This window comes from Nicotiana tabacum, chromosome 14 (assembly GCF_000715075.1).
Source record: "Nicotiana tabacum cultivar K326 chromosome 14, ASM71507v2, whole genome shotgun sequence".
NCBI classification, from domain to species: Eukaryota; Viridiplantae; Streptophyta; class Magnoliopsida; order Solanales; family Solanaceae; genus Nicotiana; species Nicotiana tabacum.
The window spans coordinates 112,924,318-112,951,655 of record NC_134093.1 but is presented as its reverse complement, the minus strand read 5'-3'; the positions used below and the strand labels follow the sequence as shown (position 1 = coordinate 112,951,655).

General features: G+C 38.6%; 3 protein-coding genes and 1 non-coding gene across 5 annotated transcripts; all 4 read right to left on the bottom strand.

The window, feature by feature from the left end:
* Window positions 1–268: 268 nt before the first annotated feature.
* On the bottom strand, window positions 269–5,584 carry LOC107773894 (protein unc-13 homolog). Its single transcript, XM_016593321.2, has 5 exons — window positions 4,860–5,584; window positions 3,004–3,885; window positions 2,172–2,624; window positions 1,732–1,918; window positions 269–1,462 (listed from the first exon to the last, which is right to left on the bottom strand). Exons 1-5 carry the CDS (start codon window positions 5,454–5,456, stop codon window positions 492–494), a joined length of 3,090 nt encoding a protein of 1,029 aa, XP_016448807.1. The 5' UTR covers window positions 5,457–5,584; the 3' UTR covers window positions 269–491.
* Window positions 5,585–7,470: 1,886 nt separating this feature from the next.
* TRNAK-CUU (transfer RNA lysine (anticodon CUU)) lies at window positions 7,471–7,543 on the bottom strand. The gene has a single exon. It is a non-coding gene; the product is annotated as a tRNA-Lys (tRNA).
* A 2,603-nt stretch (window positions 7,544–10,146) lies between these two features.
* On the bottom strand, window positions 10,147–15,285 carry LOC107773901 (putative inactive disease susceptibility protein LOV1). The gene is made up of 2 exons (XM_016593327.2): window positions 13,471–15,285; window positions 10,147–12,154 (listed from the first exon to the last, which is right to left on the bottom strand). Exons 1-2 carry the CDS (start codon window positions 15,278–15,280, stop codon window positions 10,572–10,574), a joined length of 3,393 nt encoding a protein of 1,130 aa, XP_016448813.2. The 5' UTR covers window positions 15,281–15,285; the 3' UTR covers window positions 10,147–10,571.
* A 1,361-nt stretch (window positions 15,286–16,646) lies between these two features.
* On the bottom strand, window positions 16,647–26,304 carry LOC107773827 (putative late blight resistance protein homolog R1A-3). 2 transcript variants are annotated; one of them, XR_012698840.1, is made up of 4 exons: window positions 25,713–26,296; window positions 17,488–19,734; window positions 17,183–17,376; window positions 16,647–17,107 (listed from the first exon to the last, which is right to left on the bottom strand). XR_012698840.1 is itself a non-coding variant. In XM_075229892.1 (3 exons), the coding sequence occupies exons 1-2, from the start codon at window positions 26,136–26,138 to the stop codon at window positions 17,518–17,520; spliced, it is 2,643 nt and encodes an 880-aa protein (XP_075085993.1). In that variant the 5' UTR covers window positions 26,139–26,304; the 3' UTR covers window positions 16,647–17,107; window positions 17,488–17,517. The 2 variants fall into 2 exon arrangements, 1 of the variants encoding a protein (XP_075085993.1); XM_075229892.1 differs by lacking the exon at window positions 17,183–17,376 and having other exon boundaries at window positions 25,713–26,304.
* Window positions 26,305–27,338: the final 1,034 nt, after the last annotated feature.

Here is a 27,338-nt window from a genome sequence, read left to right as displayed (position 1 = left end):
ATTCGAAAATTGGCTAGCCCGTACTATTTTTTACCCCAATATCTCTAGCGGCCCCAAATTAATTTTTTTCATGAAAAAATATGCTTTTTCTTTGATATACTAAATATTTTTAAAAGAAAAATTATCACATACAACTATTTAATATTAAAATTTTTGGGGGCCCCAAAGATGTGGAGCCTCAAGCAATTCCTTGACTTGCTTTACCATTGGGTTATGCCTAATTCCATAACATAAAGGAAGATAAATAGTACATTAATGCTCTCTAGTAGATAAATCAACTTTAATAGTAGCATATATACCTGAAAATTTCAATTCTTGATTTTTCTGTACAAGTAAAATCCTTTTTATATTCCATAAGCTTTTACTTTACATCCTTCCATGAAATCCTTCAAATAAATCAACTTTAATAGCATATATACTTGAAAATTTTAATTCTTCTTGATTTTTCTGTACAATTAAAATCCTTTTCTTGGTCTTTTAGGCCAATTTTCTTAACCCCTTCTCTTTGCCAAGTGAAATGTTTTCTTTAAGAAATGATTAGCAAATTTATCATTCCTATAACAAATTACCCTCAAGATTGTATTAGCATCTGATCTATTCCATTTTCCTGTAGTTGGTGGCATAGGTAGTTTCTGTCCTGTTCCCACAACTCCCATTCCACTAGCTTCACAAGCTACACTGCTAAAATCTTCTACCAATTGTTCAGTTGTCTGTCCCATTAAAGCCACAACCCCTTCTGCTATTTTAGCTGCTTTTTCCACCACATCTTCTAGTATTAAACCTTCTCCACAAGTACAAAATACTCTCTTTAAACTTTCAAAATCTTCCTCAATCATCTGATGATCCATTCTGGAGAAGTTTCGTCGGCTTCCACCGGCTAATAAAACCATAAGATAGGCCTCAAAAGAAGCCTTCATCACTTCTTTGAGTGCTAATGGTTGAGCTCGGTCGATGAGAATTGCACATAAAAGAGTCAGGTTCTGCTTAAGTATCCTTAAAGCTGGTCGAATACGTGCATTTTCAACATCACCTACGTATAGGCTTGCGTAGAATACATTGTTGGAATCGAAGAAGATCAGACGATAAGCAGCAACTTCTGATACGTGTTGAACGGCTGCTTGGATGGATGAACGTGTTGGATCGAAGAAGGAACAACATGCGAGCTGTCTGTTCTTGTTGTAACGACTTCCTGGAGTAGCGATAACTCTTGAGGAGAGCGATAGTGTTTTGTCGAGGGAATTGAGTTGCTGAAGAAGGTAATGTAAGGTGTTAAGCCTTATATAAAGGCGTTGAGTCCCTCGGCTTGTTGAAGGGCGCGGATTGTTATCTTCGTCTGTCAAATGCTGGTTCGGATCGTTTGATCCAACACTACAAGCAGCTTTCTTCCACAGTTTCACAAATCTTGAGTCTTGGCCACATCTTGTTAAAGGAGGAAGTGTAGGCATGTAACTCTGTTTTGACCCTGCAGAAAAAACGGATCTTTATACAAATAGCTGGTCGGATTCACTATTTACTTTTCCTAGCCGGTATAAAAAGATTATATATGGTTTACATATGTTATACATGAATTATACGTATATTCTAAATCCGCTGGCTATTTTTAGTTTAAGCGGTTGGGTGAATGACTATTTAGGTTAATTCAACGCATAAAACCAAACTATTTTAAGAACAAAAACAATTTGAGCATCAAAAAATGACTTTGGGCTATGAATTTGAGGGAAGAGTTCTTACCACATGATGCAACAAAGGTAACATAATCTTTGAATAGGTTTTCTATGCCATCAGCAAGATCATTGACCAAATTCTCAGTGATGATTATTGGAATTTCGAAGAAATTGTCCACTGCTTCCTTGGCATGTTTCACTAGATCAATTGCTGATTGTGCATATGGCTCACTTTTGGATTTTGGATTCCATGTCTGCATAAAAAATATTTTACATTAATTAACTCCTTCTAGTATGAGTATGAACCGAGGCAGAACCAAAATTCTAACTTTATGGGTTCTAAATTTTAGAATCACGGTTTCAAGTGGTTGTTAACACAAATATACTGGTTGAGCATAAGTTACAAGGTTCTATCGAGCCCGCATACAGGCTTCTAGCTCCGCCCCTGAATTATATGAATTATAGATGTCCCTATTTTTAAATTGAAAAAGTAACGAAATAACTTACTTCAGAGTCTTTTGATCTCACAAGAACGTCTTTCCCTTTCTTCAAACTATCTTGGATCCATTTCCTCAATAGGTTAATTTTGATTGAATCAACTTCATAAGGAATCATTTCCCTCACCATTGTTTTGCCTCCATCTTCACAATCGACCGAGTCCTCTACCACCATTTGGACTAAAACCTTTTCAAGTTTTCCAGCCCTTTGCAATACTAACGCTGTTTCGCTTGTGAGAAAGGTTGTACCTGCTAGGTATTGCCTCAACAAAGTTCCATAACATGTATGTAATGTCACTGCTGCAACTCCGGCTGCAATCGGATGCCATTTCTTAAGGACAGGAGTAAATATTTCCTTCTCCTTAGTTGCAAATTCTTCTGTTTCATTAGCTAATTTAATGAGTGTCTCGATCACGTCTTCACTTTCAAAACTCGTAACGTTTATATTCCGTTCTTCCAACATCTAAGAAAATGAAAAATGATCTTATTATTTGAACTGAACATGTATCGACAAGGGTTAAAAACAACAACAACAAAATTTAAAAAAATAAAAAAATTAAAAAAAAAGGTAGTGTAATCTCACTAGTGGGGTCTAGGGAGGGTAGAGCTATATATATTGCGCGGACACTCCAAAATGTTGTCGCACCCGTGTCGGATCTTCCAAAAAATGCACTAATTTGGAGGATTCGACACACACTAGGCAACATTTTTAGAGAGTCCGAGTAACATAGGGGTAGAGTGTGCGCAGACCTTACCCCTACCTGAAGAAGGTAGAGAGTGTGTTTCCGGAAGACCCTCGGCTCAATCGACAAAGGTTAAAAAAGAAGTGCTAAAATACAAACCTTACTGAATGCAGTCCTTAAAGAGGAACGGATAAAGTGATTCACTCTATTCCCCGTTGTATCATCTTTCACATCCCCTTTTTCAGCAGGGGAAGATACATATCCCGGAACATCTTCCTCTAATATTTTCGACGCAGAAAACATGAGAGGAATAATATTTTCCATTAGTCCAATATTTTCCGCGTGAAAACTTGCATGATAATTCAACAATCTCTTCTCACACCATCGTTTCATCGACGTTAAAACACTCTTTAGCATCTTAAGATAAATACGCTCTTTGTCCACCTTCTTAGCATCACTTGCAACTTCAGTTAACATAGTCAATGTTGCACCGAGAAGATCAGGCTCAATTTGGTTCGTCACAACATATTGCTCGAAAAGTACCCATGTAAAACACAAGTTTTGAATTGATCTATTAATACCCAATGTAGACCATGTCTTTTTCATCAATTCAAGAAGCTCATCGACCTCATTGAGGACTAACGTATCGTCTTTGAGATCAAAGATCGAGCCTAAAAGAGCCGTGTAAATGTGGATATTGAGAGGGAATCCATCCGCCCAACGACAAGTATCGTTAGGGGCACCATCAGCACTTCTCCAAGCTAAGGAAACTACAGCATTGCAAAGTGATCTCATTGTTTCTGAATTTTTGCTAGTGTCAATAGGTTTGTACTCACAAGCTTGAATGATCTCTCTTAACCGCGCTGCGGATGCATTGTCTTTTTCTACTGGAATAGAGGGGTGAAGGAGAAGGCCTATTTCAAGGATGCGAAGTTGGCGTTTTTGCCATAAATGGTATTCTTGAGGATCGTTGAATTCGGATGGTTTCAGGTGGCGTATAAGCTCCAATGGTAGGATTATTGTCTCTGCTCGCCTTCCCATCTGCACAAAGTTCACTCACATTTGTTAAGAGTTACTAATTCTTGAGTATTTGTGTTTACAATTTAACATTACATTGAATGATAAAGAAGGTGAAATAATACAAATAAGAACAAAAGGGCAGATCGGTGCCCTAAGCTCCAGCTATGCGGGGGTCCGGGAAGGGCCGGACCACAAGAGTCTAATATACGCAGTCTTACCCTACATTTCTGCAAGATGATATTTTCACGGCTCGAATAAGAATGAAAACCACAAAACAAAGGGCATTTCTATATAGGATTAAACAATACTAGAAATGAAAAATAGGGATCATATAGCTTTTTTAAGTTTCCATAGAACAATTTGTGTTTGGAAGATTGTTATTTTAAAACTATAATTACATAAATCACTTGTGTTTAGATTTGATATTTTCTAAAATGTAAAGCTCTAATTTTCTTATCTAAGAATATAAACCTAGAATTGGCAGCCCTTTATACATTGGATAATTATCTAGCAAACCTCTGCATTATCACATTCCACCTGCATGATGCAATTTACTTCAAAAGAAGCTTTCATAATTCATTAGTAAATCTAATTTTGTAAGAAGAAAAAAAAGAATAAAATGAAAGGATAATAATAGATAAAACTTGAACCAAATATAGAGAGAAAATCAGGTAATAATTATAATAACAAATAAGTTACATACAAAAAAGAGGGTAAAAGTGATCATATTTAATAATGGAATCTTTACACAAATAGCTGTCGGATTTACTGTTTTCTTTTCCTAGCGGGTATATATAGATTATACATTGGTTATAAATATCGATTATTTATATATTATATGTCCACTGACTTTAGTTTAAGCGGTTGGATTAGCGGCTATTTAAGTTCATTTTTCTTTAAAATTTTATGATTATTTAGAAAAGGGTGTTTCATTCTTTCAAAATAAAATATTATTTTTGCTAAACCAATAAATATATAGACATTATTTTACGTACTTGGCCAACAAGAGTTCTCATAAGAGTTTTCCTTAGCCTATTATCACTCTGCTCCGACACTTTCATCTGCAGCCTCATAATCTCAGCCGACGTCAACGGCCTTCGTATCTTCGCCTGCGGCACCACCGTCGAGCCCGTTTTAGGGCTCGGCGTCCCGGCATTAGGCGAAGACGGAGCATTAGAAGTACTAGTCCTACGGGACGGCAACTTCTTCAACATCTTTAACCCTAATGCCGTTTTCACCCTACTAGTTATTGCCATCCCCACCCCGGGGGGCTTCGGCGATCCAGGGCCCGACAAACCCGAACCGGACCCCGATCCGTTTCCATCTCCTGATCCCTCAGATGAATTGAGAGAATTAGAAATCGCCGCCGTTCTTCCACCGAACCCCGGCGATGACCGGCATGCTGTGAAGAATATCTCGTAAGCTGCCTCTCGAAAATCGTCTCGATCGAGCCCTTCGAGTTCCCCGAATGGCCATACGAGGTCGACGACGATGATAGGATCCTCCGACTGGGATGGATTCGGGTCGGGTTTTTGAGAGGGCTGAGTTTTTATATGGTGGGGAGGGTGAACCATAGTGGTGGCAGGCGGCATGAAGGAATTTTGTTGTTAAATATCAGGCGGCAGAGGGAAGCAAATGAGCATTATATATGAAGCTGTTTTTTTAGCAGAAAAAGGAAGAAAAAAGAGAGAAGAAAGAGAGAGTTTTTGATTTGAGACAAAGAGAAAGAGAGGTGGAAAGAATAGATGGTTAAGGAAAATTCTGTTTGTTTTTGCGAAGAAAACGAGAAGCAAAGGTGGTTGAAAGAAGAGAGTCGTTGCTAAGTGGCGCCAAATACGTATTTTTCGGTTCATCCTGTATTATTTATTCTATTTGGTTGTATTTCCTTTATAAAAATAACTATTCTCTCCATGTCAAATGTTTAGGGAAAAAAAAATTTACCTTAAATAAAATTAAATTTGAAAAAAATTTAACTTACAGTTAATATTTTACGTCGGGTTAAAATCATTTACATCACCCCAAGTTTATTTTAAAAATCAAACTCATCCTCCAACTTTGAACAATTATCATTCTACTTCTCGTATCAAAGGTGACTTCTTAAAATGCCTATTTTACTCTCTATATTTTTTATCTCTTATTTTTAATCTTTAAATTTATGATATTTTAATATTATAAGTTATGTTATCGACTTACCTATAGACAAATTTAAAAAAAAAAAATTGAAACCACACTAGTCAAACATATAAGTTATGATGTTCAATAGTGAAATAAAATGAGAAAAATAAAAAATTACAATAAATAATTTACTTGTATCAGTAATTTTATTAATAGCAATCAAAACTCAATCTGTTTATAAAATTAAGAATAAAAGAGAGTAAAATTTTTATAAATTATGCAATCCATGTAATAAAAAATAATGTGCGTAAAATAGAGGTAAATTATATAATAAATTTGCAAAAATCATCTATTTACACTTACATGAACTTTAATTATAATTTAGAAAAAATCTAGTAACAACAATTAAAACTCAAAAATTTATATACACATAGAGAATAATAAAAATAGTGGAACTCCAAATCACACACACATCGACATACATTATATGCATTTTAATAAATATAATATTAAAATAAATAATAGTAATACAGTAGCAATACATTTTCTAATAAATTCATAATATAATTATTTTATTTATAATGTTAGTGAACTTAGACTAAATTATATAATAAAATATATATTTTTTTAACTTATGAATAAATGCCTGCATTAAAAATATCTAAATAATATAAAAAAGATATTACATATATGGAGAGTTGAAAATATCAACGATAAAATAGATATTGCATAGGATGAAAGGGTGAAAATGACAATTATTCAAAGTTGGAGGATGAGTTTGATTTTTACAGTAAACTTGAGGGATGTAAATGATTTTTACCCTTTTACGTCTAATTATAAGTTTTTATACCAAATAAATGTTATAGTTGTATACGGTCCCGATTTCGTTGGAAGGGGAGTTGCCTCGAGGGTAACCTCATAATAGATCGGGCTCGAGCTCGAAGATAGAACATCAAGCCTGGAGATCAAAGTGTTCATTAAGATCGAGGCCAGCAACAATCGAGATCAAGCATGACTGACTTCGAGTAAGACGTAATAACGGAATGGCGAGATATCAGTAATCGATCGAAGATCACAACGGAAATCCCGGAACAAATCAAATCAAAGCAGTTATTAGTGCCAATCATGGGATCTACTTCCGTTATTAGAGTTGTACCTTATTTAGGATTCCTCTATTATATAAATAGGGATCTCATTCACTTGTAGGGAGAGAATAATTATTCATTGATAAGAATATACGCACACGCTGCCTTTTTTGTTTTACTTACCATTCATCGTTGTTTGTTCCATCCCCTAATGTTCTTATTAACTAAACTCGAGACTATCTCGAATCGAGGTCGAGGCGTTATTTGCAGACCGATTTGATTTATTTTATTGTCTAATTTATCTATTTAATTCATTGTTTATCAATTGGTACTGTTTTAAATCACATATCCTTATAACCACAATATAAGTTTAATTGTTACTTAATTTTTAGGGTAAACAGTTTGCCGCCCACCGTGGGGCTCGAACCCACGACCACAAGGTTAAGAGCCTTGCGCTCTACCAACTGAACTAGACGGGCAACTTATAAAAACAAATGATGGATGGGTCGGTTTGTCCGAGTCAGGACCTCCGACTTAATCCCCAACGAGAAAATGCCATTCCCCGAAGAATGGAACATGAAGCATAAGTAGAACCTCACCGATAAAGACGGGGGTTGTATAGCCTAATGGGATGATCGAGGGTGAAAGACATCCCCTCGACCTTGCTCGAGAAGAATCTGAGCAAAATGACAATGCGCCAAAAAGAGGGGTAGATCTGGCCTAGGGTTACCCGGTATTGGCGGCAGAAGTCGATTATGACAGGATCGACGGAACCCAGTGTGAAAGGGTAAGTATACACACTTAAGAGCCCTTTCACATGAGTGGTGATGTCCTCCTCGGGGGTAGGAATCACCACTTCTTTATTCTCCCAGTGGCAGTCTTTTTTCACCTGCTCGAGATCGCCTTCGGATATCGAACAGGTATATCTAGACATGAGCTCGCATCGGCCAGGAACCGAAGAGGGTTTTTCGACTTTAAAGTCGGAAGTAAGTTCACATGGCCCGGGGATGCACTTTTCGATACGTGGCTCCACCGGTGTTTTGTCACCGGCCGATGGCGATGAGGAGGCCTTTTCTTCCTGAGGAACGATTTTTGATGTTTTTGCCATTGCTATATGAGGTTTAAGGAAGAAGAAGGCGGAATTTGTGTTTTAATAAGAGATTGGCAAACGGAAACCGGCAAAGTTGATGAACTTGAAGAGAATAGAAGAGCTTTTGAAGATTCGAAGAAGTTTGAAAGTAAAGTTTGAGAAGATTATGATGGGGGTCTACTTATAATAGCCACTTTGATGATTTGAAAGCTATGGTGGCCGACGATCAACTGGCGTTAATTAATGACCTTGGGAACTGTGCAGAAGTGACGCTTCAATCGCTTATGTCGCTTACGTCACGATGTTGACATCATAATTGATCGAGATATTAAATCAAAGTCTCGAATTCGTTTCTTCTCGTTACACTCCAAAAAACGAGAGGATTATCTGTATACGGTCGAAATCGGGTATGCCCGATTTCGTTGGCAGGGGAGTTGCCTCGAGGGTAACCTCATAATAGATCGGGCTCGAGCTCGAAGATAGAACATCAAACCTGGAGATCGAAGTGTTCATTGAGATCGAGGCCAACAATAATCGAGATCAAGCATGACTGACTTCGAGTAAGGTGTAATAACGGAATGGCGAGATATCACTAACCGATCGAAGATTACGGCGGAAATTTCGGAACAAATCAAATCAAAGAGGTTATTAGTGCCAATCATGGAATCTACTTCCATTATTAGAGTTGTACCTTATTTAGGATTCTTCTATTATATAAAGAGGGATCTCATTCACTTGTAGGGAGAGAATAATTATTCATTGATACGAATATACACACACGATATCTTCTTTATTTTACTTACTATTCATCGATGTTTGTTCCATCCCCTACTGTTCTTATTAACTAACCTCGAGACTATCTCGAATCGAGGTCGAGGCGTTGTTTGGAGACCGGTTTGATTTATTTTATTGTCCAATTTATCTATTTAATTCGTTGTTTATCAATTGGTACTGGTTTAAATCACATATCCTTAAAACCATAATATAAGTGTAATTGTTACTCAATTTTTAGGGTAAATAATAATTTAAGATTAGTCGCACAAAATATTTGGCGTATTTAAGATTATAAGTTTTAATTTTTTTTTTTTTGGGTAACTTTGTGTCCAATCAGGATCAAACGGAGGAAACAAGTCATCTTGGCCCAGAATTATAGTGACAGAATTATAATACGAAAATTAAAATAATGACGAAATTATTTAGTAGATATATCTTTGAGTTACTTGTGTAAGTTTTTAGTATTAGGTTACAGAAATAACTATAATTGTCATAAAATATTCTCATAAAAATTCTTAAAAATCACAATAAGATATTTGAGGATTTCTCTATGGAGCTGGATTTCATCCTCTCTTGAGTTGGCTAATGGAGTCAACATTTTTCATTTTCAAAAACTAACACATTTATCTTTAAAATTTCTTAGTATTTAATAACTCAAACAAATCGTTTAATACCCCCTATGTCCCATTTTACGTGATAAACATTTATTTTTAGTATGTCCCAAAAATAACGATAATTTGCTATATTTAAAAATAATTTAACTTTGTAATTTTACGTTTGATGTCACCACACAAATATCTGTAGCATGTTTTATATCACAAAATTTAAAAGATTTATTTCTTTATGAAGCTCCATGTTAAATCAAACGCTATCACATAAAATGAAATGAAGGGAAGTTATAGTTATGTAATTTTTAAAATTGTGTTATATGAGATACACGGACAACACGCCTACCTACGTAGTCATAGTTAAATGGCACGTACATATCATAGGGGGATTGAAAACATAGAAATAAAATGAGAAACAGTATTCTGTTTCACTAGGTTATTTCTTCTCATATGTCCAAGTATTGGTGGACAGAGTTACGTGGTACCTGTTGCTGGTGAAAAGTGACAGGTATCCCATGAAACTAGTTGAGGGACGCGCAAGCTGCCCGAACACCACGGTTATTAAAAAAAATGAGAAACAATAGAAGAAGGATTTGCTTGGATCCAAAAATTAAAAAATAACAACTCAAATGTTATAACTTGACAAATATCCCCTAAAATCTTATTGTCTTGAGCAACCACCATATGGACGATAACCAATGTAGTTGAAAGGAGCACCATTAGAACAAGTTTTACTGGAAAAGCTGAAGGAGATGGCTGTTTCAGCCATGCTTATAGTGAAACTAAACAACAACAACCATAACAACAACGGGCTTTTTTAACTTTTAACCCACATCAGAAACTATTTACATTTGGTTGCCAAAAGTGTATAAAATTTATATATTTTTTGTATATAACATACAGAATGTATATATATACCAAAAATATATAAATAATATACACTTTTTCTGCTATTATTTTGAGAGCGGCTATACAACGTCATTTTCTCCAACAATAACATACCCAGTATATACCCATAAGTGGGGTATAGTGAAACTAGCTGAGGAAAATTTTAAGGTGGTGCAGGGACGAACGGTCGTTGAGACAATCAGGGATGACACGATCATATCTCTCGCAGTTTGTGATTTTTAGGACGGAAACTATAGGCATAGCTGTACAATTCACCTCAAATTTCTCCAGTAACTGCAAATTCACGAGTTCTAAATGTTTGAGTTGACGAAAACCTGAAGCAGAGCAGACCATTTTCTTCCCCATATAAGCATCATCAGTGAGGATCAGACGCCCTAAATTAGGAAGCTTTTCCAAGGTTGCCATAGGATCTTCTTTAAGATGAGAATTATTAAGTACTAACTGAGTGAATTTCTGAGAGATTTCATCATATGGTGGTAAGTGACCAATATGTCCTTTGAAGTGCAATATTTGAAGTACTTCACACCATAAAAATTCTTGTAAAACTGAATGCCTTTCCTCCGAGTAGCAATCCAAATCAACGATATCAATGGAAGCACAAAACCAGTTGTTTGAAGTTTTCATGTAGCTGTTGATTGACTTGAAATCCTCAAAATTCCCTTCTATCTTTGCTGCCAAGTACCGGATCTTGGGAAATTTGGATACATCGCTAACCTTGCACACCCTTGTATTGAAATTCTCGATAGTTTCAAGCTCCTTCAAGCCATCTAATCGCAACTTTTCTCCTTTTTGAGTCCGAAACTTTGATGGAAGATATAAATGTTTTGATTTCCTCATCTTCCATAGCACGTCTATAACTATCATTTCGGTTGATTCTTTCACTCTCAGATCAAGTACTTGCAAGTGCACCAACTTGCCAATAGACGATGGCAATTCCTCGAGGACACACCCTTTGACACTCAGATACCTCAAGAGCACCAGATTAGATATACCCCCCGGTAGTTTCTGTCCTTGAAAATTAATCCCATCAACATCAAGAATTCTGAGCACTCTGAAATCCTTAATATTAAGCATTTCAAATTGCTTCCTGTTTCCACCAACAACTCGAAGACTCCGAACATTATTAGCAACTTCATAAGCAACAGCAAGTTCATGGTCACCCTGATATATGACAAGTCGAGGTGGTAATGTTTCAGATGAGAGCGAACAATCATTTTCTCTTAAATTTACAATTTTGAGAAAACATTTTTGTTCACCCCATGAGACACATAAGTTTTTTATTCCTCCAATAAAACGGCAAGCCTTGAATTTCTTTTCAGTAGGAACTTCCTCTTGTTGCAACCCTATGATGTTAATATGTGCCAGTTCTTTCAGATATCGTTCCATCAGGTCCATCATTCTCTCCCCTCTAGCACGTTCTTTTGTGGATAAAAAGCCTTCAATCTTCCACAGATGAAACAACTTTTCGGTTTCTATTTCTGCATCTTCTGAGAACTGACCCAAGTGAAGAAAGCACGGTTTTAAGTGATCTGATAACTCACTATAAATCGTAGAAAAGAATGCGGATACATATGTTTGGATATTTTTATACACTATCTCCCACTCCTCCGCTGGTTTAGGTGCCAAGTAAAATGCAAGTTCCTTGATAAGCTGTGGCACGCCTTTACAAGATCCTACCATTTTCCTCACCATTACCATCTTTTCTTCCGCTAAACATTGTACAAAAGTTAACTTTATCAGATGTCAGATAGGAGTGAAGTAGAAAACAAAAAGCTGCTAAATTACATGATAATTAACATGTAAACTTTCCACTTAAAATATCAATGTTCACATTTTCTCACAACAGAATGAGTTTAAGGTTTCGTGGACCATTACTGAATATTTTAGACAACAGAACTTACTAAATAGTCTCCTGTTCTTTCTTGAGACGTCATGTCATAGACAGAAATAAGTGCGGAAAAGTGATAAACATAATAAGATCTTGAAGTTAAGCTTGTGTTGGTGGTGACAACTCGACGCTTTAAGCTTGGATGTGAAGAAACGCCAGGTAGTGTGCCAAAACAAAATATTTAATTTCTAAAATTATATATTGATTTTCTTGCAGAAATAATGTAAAACGATTGGTATTTTCTCTTACAACTATTAATACTGCTTAATTCCAATTTTAGCTGCGGTAGGTTATATAAATCTCACTATCCATTTGGACCTATTTCATTTCTGATATTCACTGAGTTGTGGTTCTCTAACCCTAAAGATTCTCTACAACTTATATTAACATTTACATCTCTAAACAGATTAAACTGACTCCTACCAAACACTGAACCTATAAGCATATCGCCATGACTAAGCCTTAGTAACTAGTTGGTAGCGCCCGTGTGGATTTTTGCTTCCATTGTGTTAATGTTCATTTTTTTGCTTTATGTCACACTGACTTAGAAAAACTAAGGTCTTTTGAAACAACTCACGCAATGTGATTTTATGTCTACGGCATCCCCATTTAACACATTCCATCATCATGGTTTTTTCTTTCTAAGCCGAGGGTCTATTGGAAACAGCCTCTCTACCTTCACTAGGTAGGGGTAAGGTCTGCGTACACACTACGCTCCCCAGACCCCACATGTGGGAGTATATTGGGTATGTTGTTGTTGCATCATCATGGTTTTCTCCTCAAAAAGTAAGTTCCATTTCCCATTGGAGTAACAGTCTGCTGCAGTACATTTCTTGTTTGAACTGATAGAATAAAGATCTGGGATTATCTTTATTAAAGGGCTATCACCTATCCATTTATCTATCCACATCTTCACTCTTTTGCAATTACCAAGAATTGTACTGTGGCGAGAGGAGTTGGAGCATATTCTTAGTATTATCTTGAAATTCTTAAATATTATTCGGATTAATTTCTTGGTAAATACTGAGCATTTATCACTTATACTTGGTTCTCTTTACTTTACAGACTACATTATAAGTGAACAATAAGAATATAGAGATAATTTAAGATAAGTTTTGGTTGGGAAAATTCACCAACCTGGATACTGGGGAGAGAACACTTGAGTAAACAAATCCCAGCCTTCATTCTCGTTCAAGGTCCTCATGTTATGGAAGGCATGCTTTTCGGATATGTATTCAGCTACAGATACTTCCCGGGTTGTCACTAGTATTTTGCTACCTTTATTAAGCCGTGGCAATGTTATATGCAGCGTTTTCCAAGCTTCAATGGACCGTATGTCATCTAGGACAATTAAGCTCCTCTGAGATTTAAGGCTTTTGCTAATCTCCTCAAGTAATTGTTCTTCCGAGTACAACATGTTTCCGTTCTTTCCATCGATCTGTTCATGTATTTGTCGAAGTATATCCTTGCTTTTACAATTGTCGGGTACATAAATCCAGATGCGATACTTAAAGTTACCAGTAACAAGTTGGTCATTGAGAATTACATTAGCCAGAGTTGTCTTACCCGAGCCAACAACTCCAAATATTGGGATGACCAAGACCCCCAAGTGGGAGGACGACTCGGGGATGTTGGACACCGAGTGAGAGGATGACTCGGAGATGTTGGGCACCAAGTGAGAGGACGACTTGGGGATGCCAGACACCGAGTGGAAGGACGACTTGGGGATGCAGGACACCAAGTGGGAGGACGACTCGGGGATGCAGGACACCGAGTGGGAGGACGACTCGGGGATGTAGGACACCGAGTGAGAGGACGACTCGGGGATGCAAGACTCCGAGTGGGAGGACGACTTGGGAATGTTGGGCACCGAGTGGGAGGACGACTCGGGAATGTGGGGCACCGAGTGGAAGGACGACGCGCGGATGCAGGACACTGAGTGGGAGGACGACTCGGGGATGCTGGACACGGAGTGGGATGACGACTCGGGGATGCAGGAGGCCGAGTGGGAGGACGACTCCACGATGTCTGACACAGAGTGGGACGACGACTCGGGGATGCCGGACCCCGAGTGGGAGGACGACGGGGGGATGTCGGACACCAAGTGGAGGGCCGACCTGAGGGTACCGGGCACCAAGTGAGCGGACGACTCGAGGATACTGGACACCGAGTGGGAGGATGACTTGGAGATACCGGACCCTGTGTGGGAAGACGACTCGGGTATGCCGAACCCTGAGTGGGAAGACGACTCGGGGATACCGGACCCCGAGTGGGAGGACGACTCGGGTATGACGGACCCCGAGTGGGAAGACGACTCAGGGAAGCCGGACCCCGAGCGGGAAGACGACTCAGGGATGTCGGACCCGACTCCAGATAACGTAACTCCAAGCACTTTCTTCTTGTCCTCCTCAATACCAAATAGTTGTTGGGGCAAAATAGGAGAACTTCTCGGTTGACCTTGATCTTCCTTCTTATTAACTGCATTATAAGCAATTCTGATTTGCTCGCAGTTGAGCTCAATCTCGGATCTAATCTGCTGGAGAGTAAGTGCAGCATCTCTGATAAACATCGTTTTTATACCTTTAACTAACCCCATTTTAGACGAGCTTCCTCTTGATTTTTCTACAACATCTTCCATTCGATAAACGAGATATTCAATTCGCCTAACTCGTATCTCAATTTCCCTTGCACCATTTGTGTGTTGTTGAATCTTATTGCTGCCTTTTAACAAAAGCTGCAACCGATTTAGCTCTCCTGGTAAAGCATCTAAATGTTCGCTTACTGATAAAATCGATGGAGCTGATTCTTCTGCCAAAATTAAACCACGCAGCCTTTCCCGGGCTAACCAGAGCAATAGCTCCGACATAGTAGTAGTCAATGCCTGGTATTTTTTCGTCTGCTTTTTTCCAAGATAGAAAGTCACTTTTAATAAAGGAGCATAATACATAACCAGGCCCTCAAACTTGGCCTCAGTTATGCCCTCAAATTTTGGGTGTGCACAAATAGACACCTCAACTTGTATAAAGTTGAACACGTAAACACAAATGCTGCATAAATTTTGAATGTGTCAAAATGATCATTTTATAAGTTGGTGTGTTCATCTGAAAAAATAAGAAAAGTTGAATTATCTATTTGTGCACACCCAAAGTCTTTTTGTTTTTTTGTTGGACCAAATATTCCACTTTGTAAAAATTGTAAATTAGTGCGACATAATAATCTACTTTGGCATCAAATATTATGGTGGACATAATATTCCACCATATTTTTCCTATGGTTTTAGCGATTTGCGAAGTAATATGAAGACAGAACCTACTAAGTGCTTGGAAATATTGGAGAAATGTCGTTAGTTATTTATCTCGTTTTGATGTACAAGTAACCCAAGTATAAGGACATTTTCTTTATAAGGATGGGGTTGGGGGGTTGTGTGTGGGGGGGAGGGGGGGTTAATATGAATCAAGGCATGGACTCAAGTCAAGATGATAATATGAATCAAGGCATGGACAAAGTCAAGATGAAGACGAGACAACTTTTAGTAAGACTTGTGTGTACATTACCCTTTCTTATGAAAATATACTGAATTTGTTATTGTTGTAATTTTAAACATGTTTTCTCTCTCTACTCTCCGGGGTAGGGGCAAATTTTTCGTACACTCTACTCTCCTCAGGCTCTACCCGTGAACCCGTGAAAACGCATTGGATAATTTTGAACATGTTCTCTCTCTCTACTCTCCGGGATAGGGGCAAATTTTACGTACACTCTACTCTCCTCAGGCCCTACCCGTGAAAACGCATTGGAATATTTTGAACATGTTTTCTCTCTCTACTCTCCGGGGTAGGGGTAAATTTTACATACACTCTACTCTGCTCAGACCCTACCCGTAAAAACGCACTAGGTGGTGGTGTTTGTTGTAGTAATTTTGAACATGTTCATATGTCTAGATAAAAATCCGTGGAGTTGGAGCATCGGGAAAGATACCCTGCAAGTACGATACCCTGCAAATACGAGTGGCTCGTATAATATACTAATCTTCAAATTTGAGACACCATCAAGGTAAAAACCCAGTATTATTTTATACAACTTTCATAACTTTAAAGAATTTAAAATTCATTTAAGTGTTCAGTATTTAAAATGTGATATAATATATTCTCACGAAACTAAATTTCCAGCCTTCTTTTAAATATGAATTGCACTATCGCTAATATATTGCAAATAGAAAGTTAACATATTAAATTTCGTGTTTTATATGAAACGAAACCAAAGGAGTTATCTTTTACCTTCAATCTTGAGCTTCCAAACAAAGCATAGGCAAGCACTAAAATAAGATAATACTTGTATTACAAAGGATAATATTGTGAGATACAGCCCATTACCAAATAACTTAACCACATTGCAGGCTACCTCGTAAATTTCATTGTGAAGCCAAGGGCTACACAATTAAATTTCTTATCTAAGAAAACCAATGTAGCCCTAATGGATTAACATACGACAATAGACATCCAATTTCAAATTCGAACACGGGGTCACAATCGACAAGACTATACACGAACGGCATGAGAAAGACAAAAGCAGCTCAAGAATTACAGAAACACTCTGCTTTCGGTTTACTCTTTCCACGTATGAAGGATAACGAGAAATAATCTGGTTTTATTATGAAACTTATCAAATTAGAATATACAAGATGCAGCAGGCTTCAGAGTAAAAACCAACGAAGTCCCTCCTGAGAGAGTTGTATTTTGTCCAAAGTCGATGCAATGTGGTATACATCAAAGAAGACCTGTACCAGTCAGAAAGTCAATTTCTCTTTTCCAAATAGACTGAATTGAAAATAAATTCCAGGAGTTCCAATTACCAAAATAAAATGCCAAGGCAAATAGCTACGCAAAACATCAAGAACTCTTGTTCAAGGTTAGTTAAATGTTATCAGACTGCAAATTGAGAGCAGAAACTGCGTGATTGAGTTGTTTGATATTTAGTGGATATTCTTATCTGCTCCCTATTTTCTTCTTATTTTGGACTTGAATTGCAACGCAGGGACACAAATTCCTGTATGGATGTGAAAAGGGGGGTAGCAGATAAAAGGGTCGTGGAAATCTCTACAAACAGGAAATTGAAATTGAACAATTTAATTAAAGGTCAAGTAATGATTTAACTCACCTCTCAAGAAAGCTGTACATCCAGTTGCAATCACAGATCAGGAGGGAATATAGAAAGTTTGAACCCAGTCTTCTCGGTCCCTTGAGGTTGCTTGTCCTTTTTGTATTGTAGTTCCCGGGCAGATATTGCTGCTGTTTTGGTGGAATTGTACAACTCTACCGTTTGGAGGCTGCGTATATCAGCCAGACCAATGGGAATTTCCTTAAGCCTATCACAGGAGATGAGAACAAGACGCTTAAGTCTTGGAAATTGATCAGCTGATGCGTTCCAAGAAACTAAGTTTGTCCTTTCAATCCACAACACCAGTAGCGAAGAAAAACCTCCAACTTTTGGCTCCCAGCACTCTCCTATAAACCCATTTTCTTTGAGCTTCAGGACTTCAAGGTGTTCCAACTGCCCCAATACAGACATATCATTCCACCCCAACCAGGTGTCCAATAAAGTCAGCTTCCTCAACTTTGTTGGAAATATATATGCAGGTGGAAGGTGCAACTCTTTTCCTGTTTGAATACTATCATTTATCAGCTTCAAGCTTTCAAGGTATTCTAGCTTCTTCACATTTTTTAACGATGTAGATGTATTTGGCTCAAGAAGCACAGCTATTTTCCCACGAATGCCCAGCTTTTTCAGGTTTGGAGCCCTTGCAAACACTTCTTCTGTGCAGCTTTCAGGAGCAATTGTGGAGAGAGTTTGCAGGCTTTGATTTACCAAAGTAACTTTACTACTTTTTCGGGCAATAGGCACAGGCAACTTAGCAGAAGAGTTAGTGTGCAGATGCCTTAGTCGTGCCATATTCCATATGTTTGCTTGAATAACAAGACAGCGTTGTTGCGTGTTAATTATGAGGGTTTGGATGTTCCAAAGTTCTCCAATAAGTTTAGGAAGGACCTTGATCGTGTCAGATGAGATAGCAATATACCTCAAATGATATAACTGGAAAAACTCCCTGGAAAAGCGACTAAAGTTGATGGATTCAACATCCAAAACCCTTAGCAACGGAAAGCCTTTTGGTATGGTTGGGATGTTGACAGATGGCAACTCAATTTGTTTTGAAGAAAAGGATAAGAATGACCTAACATGTTCACCTGCGGGTTTTGTACTGATAAAATCCAAAACTGAGGAATGAATGCATAAGCGACGGTAGGTGGATAATTCCCGCTTTCCAGGAAAATATTGCTCAGCACCTAGTTTTATTTCTTGGAAAAGATTTTCCTCCTTCACAGCCTCTTGTCTACAGAACTCATGCAACATGTCATGAACACGGCATGTTTTGATGTGGCCATCAGACGTTATTTGCATTACCATCACTAGATTCCTATTGACGAGATCATTCAAGTTTTCCTCTGCTTTACGTTCAAGAGATAAGTCGCTTTTATACTGTATGAATCCTTCCGCGATCCACAGACGGATTAACTTCCAAGAAGGTATCTCTAAGCCTCCTGGAAATACTGCACAATATAAAAAACATGCTTTCAAGTCATAAGGCAAGTTGTCATAACTCATTTGCACCAATTTCTTACAGCTCATTGAGTCTACATTTATGACGTGCTCACTCAAATTCTTATCGACTTGTTCCCACTCCCTTGTTGTCTTATCTTTTCCGATTAGAGCTCCTGCAATCACCACTATTGCAATGGGTAGTCCCCTACACTTTTCAGCTATGCTCTTTCCAGGTTGTTCCAATTTAACAGGACATTTATCCTTGTAAAAAACCTTTTTCTGTAGCAAAATCCAACTTTCATCCACAGTCAAAAATTTTAGATCATGAGGGATATGACTGCAGTATTTAGCAACTTTGCTATCTCGAGTCGTCAACAATACTCTGTTACCTTTATTGGTTGCCGGAAAAGCAATCCTGATACGGTCCCAAGCTTCGCCAGACCATACATCATCCAAGACAATCAGATATTTTCCACTCTTCCCCAAAAACTCTCGTATTTCGTCCGCTAAATCTTCCTCAGGACTATCATGATATTGTTTGGTGTTTCGGGTGAACTTACTGATGATGTTGAGAAATAATTCTCTTCTTCTATATGTCTGAGAAACGTAAACCCAAATGCGAGTATAGAATTCATATACAACTTCAGGATGCTTGTAAACCTGATTTGCTAATGTCGTTTTACCAAGCCCGGGCATACCAACAATTGGAACAACCTCTAGACTATCTGATCCTTCAAAAAGACGGTTGATTATCTTTCTCACCTCCTCGTCAAAGCCCACAACATCATCTTCCTCTACCACAGGAGACTTTTAACATAATAGAGAAATAGGTTAGATATATGTAATGATACTCGCGGCCCAAATATTGTATTATTTTAAAAGAACAAGTTCTTCTTTCTTTGGAAACATAATAGTAAGTTCAACTAATTGCAGGAAAAATGGGCTTTTCGGCCACATAAGAACAGTGAGACTACAAGATTATTTTGCTGTGAATGTGAACTAAATTGCATTGTATGTATTATGTCTAATCACTAAAAGTAATACATGTACTTCCCAAAGTTATAATTTGACAAACAAAAAGACCAATGAATAGCTTTAATTCTTAAAATAAAATGTACCGCATGTTCTGTCATGCATTTAAGGAATATATTAAAGATTTATGAACATTTGATTTAAAATGATAAAAAAAATCTTTACTTAACACGGTGTCTCTTTCCAAAAAAATAGTATTTAGTTAGGCAACATAACTTATAGGAGTTGATTGAACCATTCAATCAAGTTAATCACAGAAGGACACTAATATTTAGGAGTGGCAGACGGCTTTGATAAGACAGCCTCATCTTAAACAGCCTGCTTGGATGGTAACGCTGTGTGGTCTACCAGACTAGTAATGAAATAGCTAACCATGTACTGAGTCCGTATGTTGGGTTCAGTGTTATCAAAGGTGAAAAGCGCAAAAAAGCTCTAAGGTCCGTTGAGGCTTTAAGCGCAAAGCACAAATAAGGCGTGGGTTTTAATGAAAAAAGGCGCAACGGGAGAAAAAGTAAAAATATGCATGTAGTCCAAGACTAATTATTATAAGCATGGATAACAAATATATGGACAAAGAAATTGGAAAAGAATTCACGATAAAGTAAAATATCAATTGTTTAAGGTCGCCTTTTTAAGATTACAATCATTGGCAAGGAAAAGTATGCCTTAGAGCTTTGATGCGACACTAAAGCACCCACAAAGCGAGGAGAAGCACTCAACGTGTTTGAGCCTCGCTTCAGGGATTAAGCGCGCCTTTGACAACACTGTTTGGGTTAGTTATTAGTAGGACGGAAATTACAATTGCTATATACATGTCCTCACCCCTCGGATACAGCATGACAAGGAAAATAGGGCAATATATAATAACAGACATAAACAAAAGAATTTGTGCCACTTTCGGGGTCTAAGTAGCTTGATGTGATTTCGAATTATTTTTACTGGAACGTTATCTTAAATGGTAATAGCAACTGAAAATTTTCAAGAGCAATCATTTTCCTAGTCCTCTTAGAATAACAGAAAACTTTTCCGATAATCCATGTGTTCTTTTTCTAGATTTAGTTACTATTTCTTTAGCCTGAATGAGTTTTGCTTAATCCTCAATATTTTACATTGTTACATCGTTATATTCAGACAAGAGTGGGTTGCTCTAGTGGTGAGCACCCTCCACTTCCAACCAAGAGGTTGTGAGTTCAAGTCATCCCAAGAGCAAGATGGAGAGTTCTTGGAGGGAGGGAGCCGAGGGTCTATCGGAAACAGCCACTCTACCCCAGGGTAGGGGCAAGGTCTGCGTACACACTACCCTCCCCAGACCCTACTAGTGGGATTATACTGGGTTGTTGTTGTTGTATATTCATAACCAAGAATTCCTGTGGTACCTTATTTTAAATAGGTAATCCCTGTCGTACCTTTATACAGCTTGCCTATGCACTACGGTCATAAGTTTGATTTCTATATTACTTTAGCAATAGTGGGAAAACATAAAAATAATTGAAAAGTTAATTTGATGGAAAACATCACTAGTAAAGTTCAAAATTTCAATAATTGATAAATCTAAATGTTTTTAAAGCTAATAAAAGTTAGTACAATCATTTTTAACTACAAGTGTGTCAAATTCTGGACATTCTTGAGTAAGAAAAAAAAACAAATAAGTATGATAAATAGAGTGATATCTTATGTGTTTTGCATAAATGACAAAGTACTTGTAAGAAATGACAATGACATATAATCAGTTTATGATATTCAAATATATATATGTTCTGTAATCCAATTATTTAGGCTAAAATGTTTTATTTAATTGATTAATCTTTTGCACCCAAGGGTGTTGTCTAACAGTCCGGGCGAAGGACGCAGACGGATATAAACTTTGGTACTCAGGAGTTCAGAAAGGTAAGAATGGAGTGGGCATCTTGGTGGATAGGGAACTTAGAGAGTCTGTGGTTGAGGTTAGACGAGTGAATGATAGATTGATGATTATTAAGTTAATGGTTGGAGAGTGCACCCTAAACGTCGTTAGCGCCTATGCGCCGCACGCGGGCCTAGATAAGGAGGTTAAACGGCGCTTCTGGGAGGAGTTAGATGAGATTGTGCGTCAGGTTCCGCTTGCTGAGAAGCTATTCATAGGAGGGGATTTCAATGGGCATATTGGGTCGACCGCAGGTGGTTATGGCAAGGTGCATGGAGGCTTCGGTTTTGGGGAGAGGAACGGAGGAGGTACATCGATGTTGGACTTCGCTAAGGCTTTTGGGTTGGTGATTGCGAACTCTAGCTTTCCAAAGAGGGAGGGGCATTTGGTTACTTTTCAAAATGCGGTGGCGAAGACTCAGATTGACTATCTCCTCCTCAGGAGGTGTGACAGAGGGTTGTGCAAGGATTGCAAGGTGATTCCGGGTGAGATACTCGCGACGCAGCATAGGCTCTTGGTGATGGACGTTGGTATTATGTTAAAGGGGAGGAAAAGGTCTGCTCGAGGAAGACCGAGAATCAGGTGGGGATCCTTAACTAAGGATAAAGCCCAAGAGTTGGAGGGGCGGTTGTCGGCTATGGGAGCGTGGAGGAGCAGTGGTGACGCGAGCACTATGTGGTCAACGACAGAAGACTGTATTAGGGAGGCTGCGAGAGAGGTGTTAGGGGTCTCGACGGGCGTCTCTGGTGGGCACAAAGGAGACCGGTGGTGGAATGAAGTGGTCCTAGGTAAAGTGGAAGCGAAGAAGGCAGCGTACCTGAAGTTAGTGGGGAGCATAGGAGAGAAGGAGAGGCGAGCGTGCATGGAGAGGTATAAGGTAGCTAGGAAGGAGGCTAAGCCGACGGTCACGGAGGCTAAGACTGCGGCTTATGGTCGTATGTACGAAGAACTGGGAAAAAAGGCGGGGAGAAGAAGTTATTCCAGCTGGCCAAGTTGAGAGAGAGAAAGGCTCGGGATTTGGACCAAGTGAGATACATCAAGGAAGAAGATGGTAGAGTATTGATGGAAGATGCCTAGATTAAGAGGAGATGGCAGACTTACTTTCATAACCTTCTGAATGAAGAAGGGAATCGGGATATTGTGCTAGGCGAATTGAAGCATTCCGAGAGTCACTGTGACTTTGGGTATTGCAGGCGTATCGAGATTGAGGAGATAGTGGGAGCTATGCGTAAGATGAGCAGGGGCAGAGCAATCGAGCCAGACGAGATTCCGGTGGAATTTTGGAAGTGCGTGGGGAGAGCAGGTTTGGAGTGGTTGACTAGGTTGTTTAATGTTATTTTTAAGGCGAAGAGGATGCCGGATGAGTGGAGGTGGAGTACGGTGGTTCCATTGTATAAGATCAAAGGTGATATCCAGACTTGTAGCAATTATAGGGGTATCAAATTACTGAGTCATACCATGAAAATGTGGGAGCGGGTGGTTGAAGCGAGGATGAGGATGACAGTGTCTGTATCCGACAACCAGTTCGGGTTCATGCCGGGTCGTTCGACTACAGAAGCTATACACCTTGTTAGGAGGTTGGTGGAACTGTACAGAGAGAAGAAGAAGGATCTGCACATGGTGTTTATTGACCTAGAGAAAGCATATGACAAGGTACCTAGAGAAGTTCTCTCTGGAGATGACAAGGTACCTAGAGAAGTTCTCTGGAGATGCCTGGAAGCAAAAGGTGTGTCGGTCCCCTACATTATGGCGATTAAGGACATGTATGATGGGGCTAAGACTCGAGTTAGAACAGTAGGAGGCGACTCTGAGCATTTTCCGGTTGTAATGGGGTTACACCAAGGTTCTGCGCTCAGTCCGTTCTTATTCGCCTTGGTGATGAACGCGTTGACACACCATATTCAAGGGGAGGTGCCATGGTGCATGTTATTCACCGATGACATAGTTCTGATTGATGAGTCGCGAGCCAGTGCTAACGAGAGGCTGGAGGTTTGGAGACAGGCTCTTGAGTCTAAGGGTTTCAAGCTGAGCAGGACGAAGACGGAATACCTGGAGTGTAAGTTCAGCGCTGAGTCGGTGGAAGTGGGCGTGGATGTGAGGCTTGAATCACAGGTCATCCCGATTAGAGGCAGCTCCAAGTACCTTGGTTCAGTTATCCAGGGGGGAGGGGAGATCGACGAGGATGTCACACACCGTATTGGGGTAGGATGGATGAAGTGGAGGTTAGCATATGGAGTCCTGTGTGACAAGAGAGTGCCACCGATACTCAAAGGTAAGTTCTATAAAGCGGTGGTTAGACCGGCTATGATGTATGGGGCTGAGTGTTGGCCCGTTAAGAACTCACATATCCAGAAGATGAAAGTAGCATAAATGAGGATGTTGAGCTGGATGTGCGGGCACACTAGGATAGATAAGATTAGGAATGATGATATTCGGGAGAAGGTGCACGTGGCTCCCATTGATGACAAGATGCGGGAAGCAAGGCTTAGATGGTTCGAACATGTTCAGAGGAGAAGCCCAGATGTTCCGGTACGGAGGTGTGAGCGGCTGGTTGTGGAGGGAACGAAAAGAGGTAGAGGGCGGCCTAAGAAATATTAGGGAGAGGTGATCGGGCAGGATATGGTGAGGCTTCAGATTTCTGAGGACATAACACTTGATAGAAAGATGTGGAGGTCGAGTATTAGGGTTGTAGGTTAGGAGGTAGTTCGGTCTTGCCTTACTTCGTACCATCGTGGGACTAGCCAGGTAGGGGTTTTGTCTAAGATAGCTAGTGACAATGTTGTGTCTTACTATTTCACTTTTCAGTGAAGTACCTATTTACTAGCTATCGTTTTTGCTTTGCATCTTTCTTCTGGATTTTATGGTGTTCTTATTTTTCTATGATTGTTGTAGTGATACTAATATTGTCTCCTTTTGTCCTTTTGTCTTTTTGTTTTCTTGAGCCGAGGGTCTTTCGGAAACAGTCTCTCTACTCCTTCGGGGTAGGGGTAAGGTCTGCGTACACACTACCCTCCCCAGACCCCATTAGTGAGATTTTACTGGGTTGGTGGTGGTGGTGGTGGTGGTGGTGTTACCTAACCGTCCATAAAGTTGGAATGAAGACAACGGATGATCAGTGTTCGAATCCCATCACACACAAAACAACTAGGGTATTTCTTCTTATTTTCCTAAGTCTTAAGTGGGTAGAGTTGCACCACATAACCAAGAAATCCCCTACAGTCAGCACGATTTGAAACTCGGTGGATAATGGGACGCCCCTCTATCCGTTTCCACTTAAATACCATCCTTTCGTTCTCTGCAGGGTTTGAACCCGTGAAGTGTGCCTAATCCACATCACAAACTGTGCTCATACCACTAGACCATAGCCCAGGTAGCTACCGGTCCACGTCTTTTGTTTAACTATTTTCATGTTATTTCTAACACCAAAATACAATTCCCATTTAGTATAATCATATCAACAAACAAGAAAGAGCACACTTTTAGAAATATGATTTGTCCATCTTTCTAACATTTTGGACTATTTATTTATATAATCAAAATTTCTGTAACAAAATTAGAGAAGGGCAGCCTGATGCACTAAACTCTCGCTATGCGCGGGTTCGGGAAAGGGCCAGACCACAAGGGTCTATATCATGCAGTCTTACCCTGCATTTCTGCAAGAGGTTATTTCCAAAACTCGAACCTGTTTCTACAGCTCGAACCCGCGATTTCCTAGTCATGTGAAAGTCACTTTATGGGTTACGCCAAAGCTCCACTTCAAAAACAAAATTTAAAGAAACTCCCAAAAAAAAAAACTAAATTGAGACTTATCATTGAAAAATGAAATTGAGATTGATCATTGAAGTCATACCTTTCTCTCTTGTCCACCTCTACCGGATAGATCTTCATTTTGAAGGGCATAAACTTCAGTCCGACGGATTTCCTTCACTTTCTCTCTAATAGATTTTATTTCACTAGCCACATCCCTCACTCTTTTATAATGAGTAAGGTCCAGCAACCTACTTACCCCTTTGTCCTTGTGAAGCTTAGACTCAATAACAAACTTATCAATGGCGTCTTCAGCTGCGTTGACTACCGACCTAATCTTCTTGACCAATTCTTTTAGAATTTTATTCTCGCTATTGTATGCGGCTGCTTTTTTGAGGAAGACATCGAATTCCTTGAGATCTTCAAGTAGATTCTCAGCCGCATCCTTAATCCCAATAATCAGTTCCTCGTTGTCCCGTAGCAACTGCATCAAGTTCTCTATCAGAAAACTCAAACCTAAATCCGCCATGTTTTTTCCTTCTTATCCAATACTGTATTTGACCTAATTCAGTTCAGCTTTAGCAATTAGCATAGAGAGAGAAAGAGACTTTGAGGTTTCGGGGAAGATGTGCAAATGTTGAGTGGGGATGGTGAACATTGACGTGTACTTGGACATTCATTGGTTTTTTTATTCCGATTTAGTGATTCTTTCGTTAGAAACAAGAGAATTAATAATTTCTGAATAAATTATCACGGAATTATTATCTCAAATCCCCCATTAATAATTTCGGAATTAATTATCTTAGAATTATTATACCATCTGAGGTTAGTTATATCGTAATTTTATCTCAAATAAATATGGGATCAACTCATCTTAAATATAATCCCGAAATTAATTATCTCGTATTTTTCGTACCAAACAAGCCCTTAGTACCTTGTTACTACTTGATGTTGCTGCGGCTAGGTTGTGTATGATTTGGTAAATACCGAATTACCATACCGAAATCGAAAATTTTGATATTTGGTATTTGATATTTTGGTATTATGTATGGTATTCGGTAAGTTTTAAAAATTTTGACTTTAAAATAAAATATTGAAATACCGATATAGTACCAAAATATATATTATATTACACAATACACACATTGTTGGTTATAACATAAATATAAGAAAACTAATATTATACTTTACTTTATTCTCTAAGTTTATCAATTAACTCTAAGCAAGTAACAAGACATTTCTAATGATCAAATTTATTTTTTTATGTACAGTTTTCTCTCTCTGGATTGGCATTTGCTGGTTTTGGACAAAATTTTTGTCAACAAAAATTTTTAGTTTTGTACTTTCGAGTACTTTAATTAAGAATATTAACGTCTATGACTCTATGCACTAGTTAGTATTCAAACTGAATAAACCGAAGTTACTGAACCAAATAAACCAAAAAATCGAACCATACCGAATTTAATTAGACACGGTATTGGTATAGTATTTTAAGAAATCGAATACCAAAAATACTGAACCGAAATGTCTAAATACCGTATCGTACCGACCGACGAACACCCCTAGCTATGGCTTCTTTCCATATATTTTCCTAGCTTTGAAAGTATTGTTACTATCTTTCTAGTCTATTTGTGGATAGTTTTTGGGGTGAAAATCATTTACACTCCTAAACTTTGCGTCAAAAATCAAACTCCCCCTCAACTATAAACAATAGTCATTCTCCCCCATA

Bases quoted from the DNA above. Each gene is read 5' to 3' on its own strand.
- LOC107773894 (XM_016593321.2), bottom strand. From the start codon at position 5,456: ATGCCGCCTGCCACCACTATGGTTCACCCTCCCCACCATATAAAAACT. The intron at 3,886-4,859 runs GTACGTAAAATA...AACTTTGTGCAG, and splicing joins TGAGAACTCTTGTTGGCCAA to ATGGGAAGGCGAGCAGAGAC. The intron at 1,919-2,171 runs GTAAGTTATTTC...TTTTTTATGCAG, and splicing joins TGAGATCAAAAGACTCTGAA to ACATGGAATCCAAAATCCAA.
- LOC107773901 (XM_016593327.2), bottom strand. From the start codon at position 15,280: ATGTATTATGCTCCTTTATTAAAAGTGACTTTCTATCTTGGAAAAAAG. The intron at 12,155-13,470 runs GTTGGTGAATTT...TACAATGTTTAG, and splicing joins GTTCTCTCCCCAGTATCCAG to CGGAAGAAAAGATGGTAATG.
- LOC107773827 (XM_075229892.1), bottom strand. From the start codon at position 26,138: ATGGCGGATTTAGGTTTGAGTTTTCTGATAGAGAACTTGATGCAGTTG. The intron at 19,735-25,712 runs GTATGACTTCAA...TTATGTTAAAAG, and splicing joins GAGGTGGACAAGAGAGAAAG to TCTCCTGTGGTAGAGGAAGA.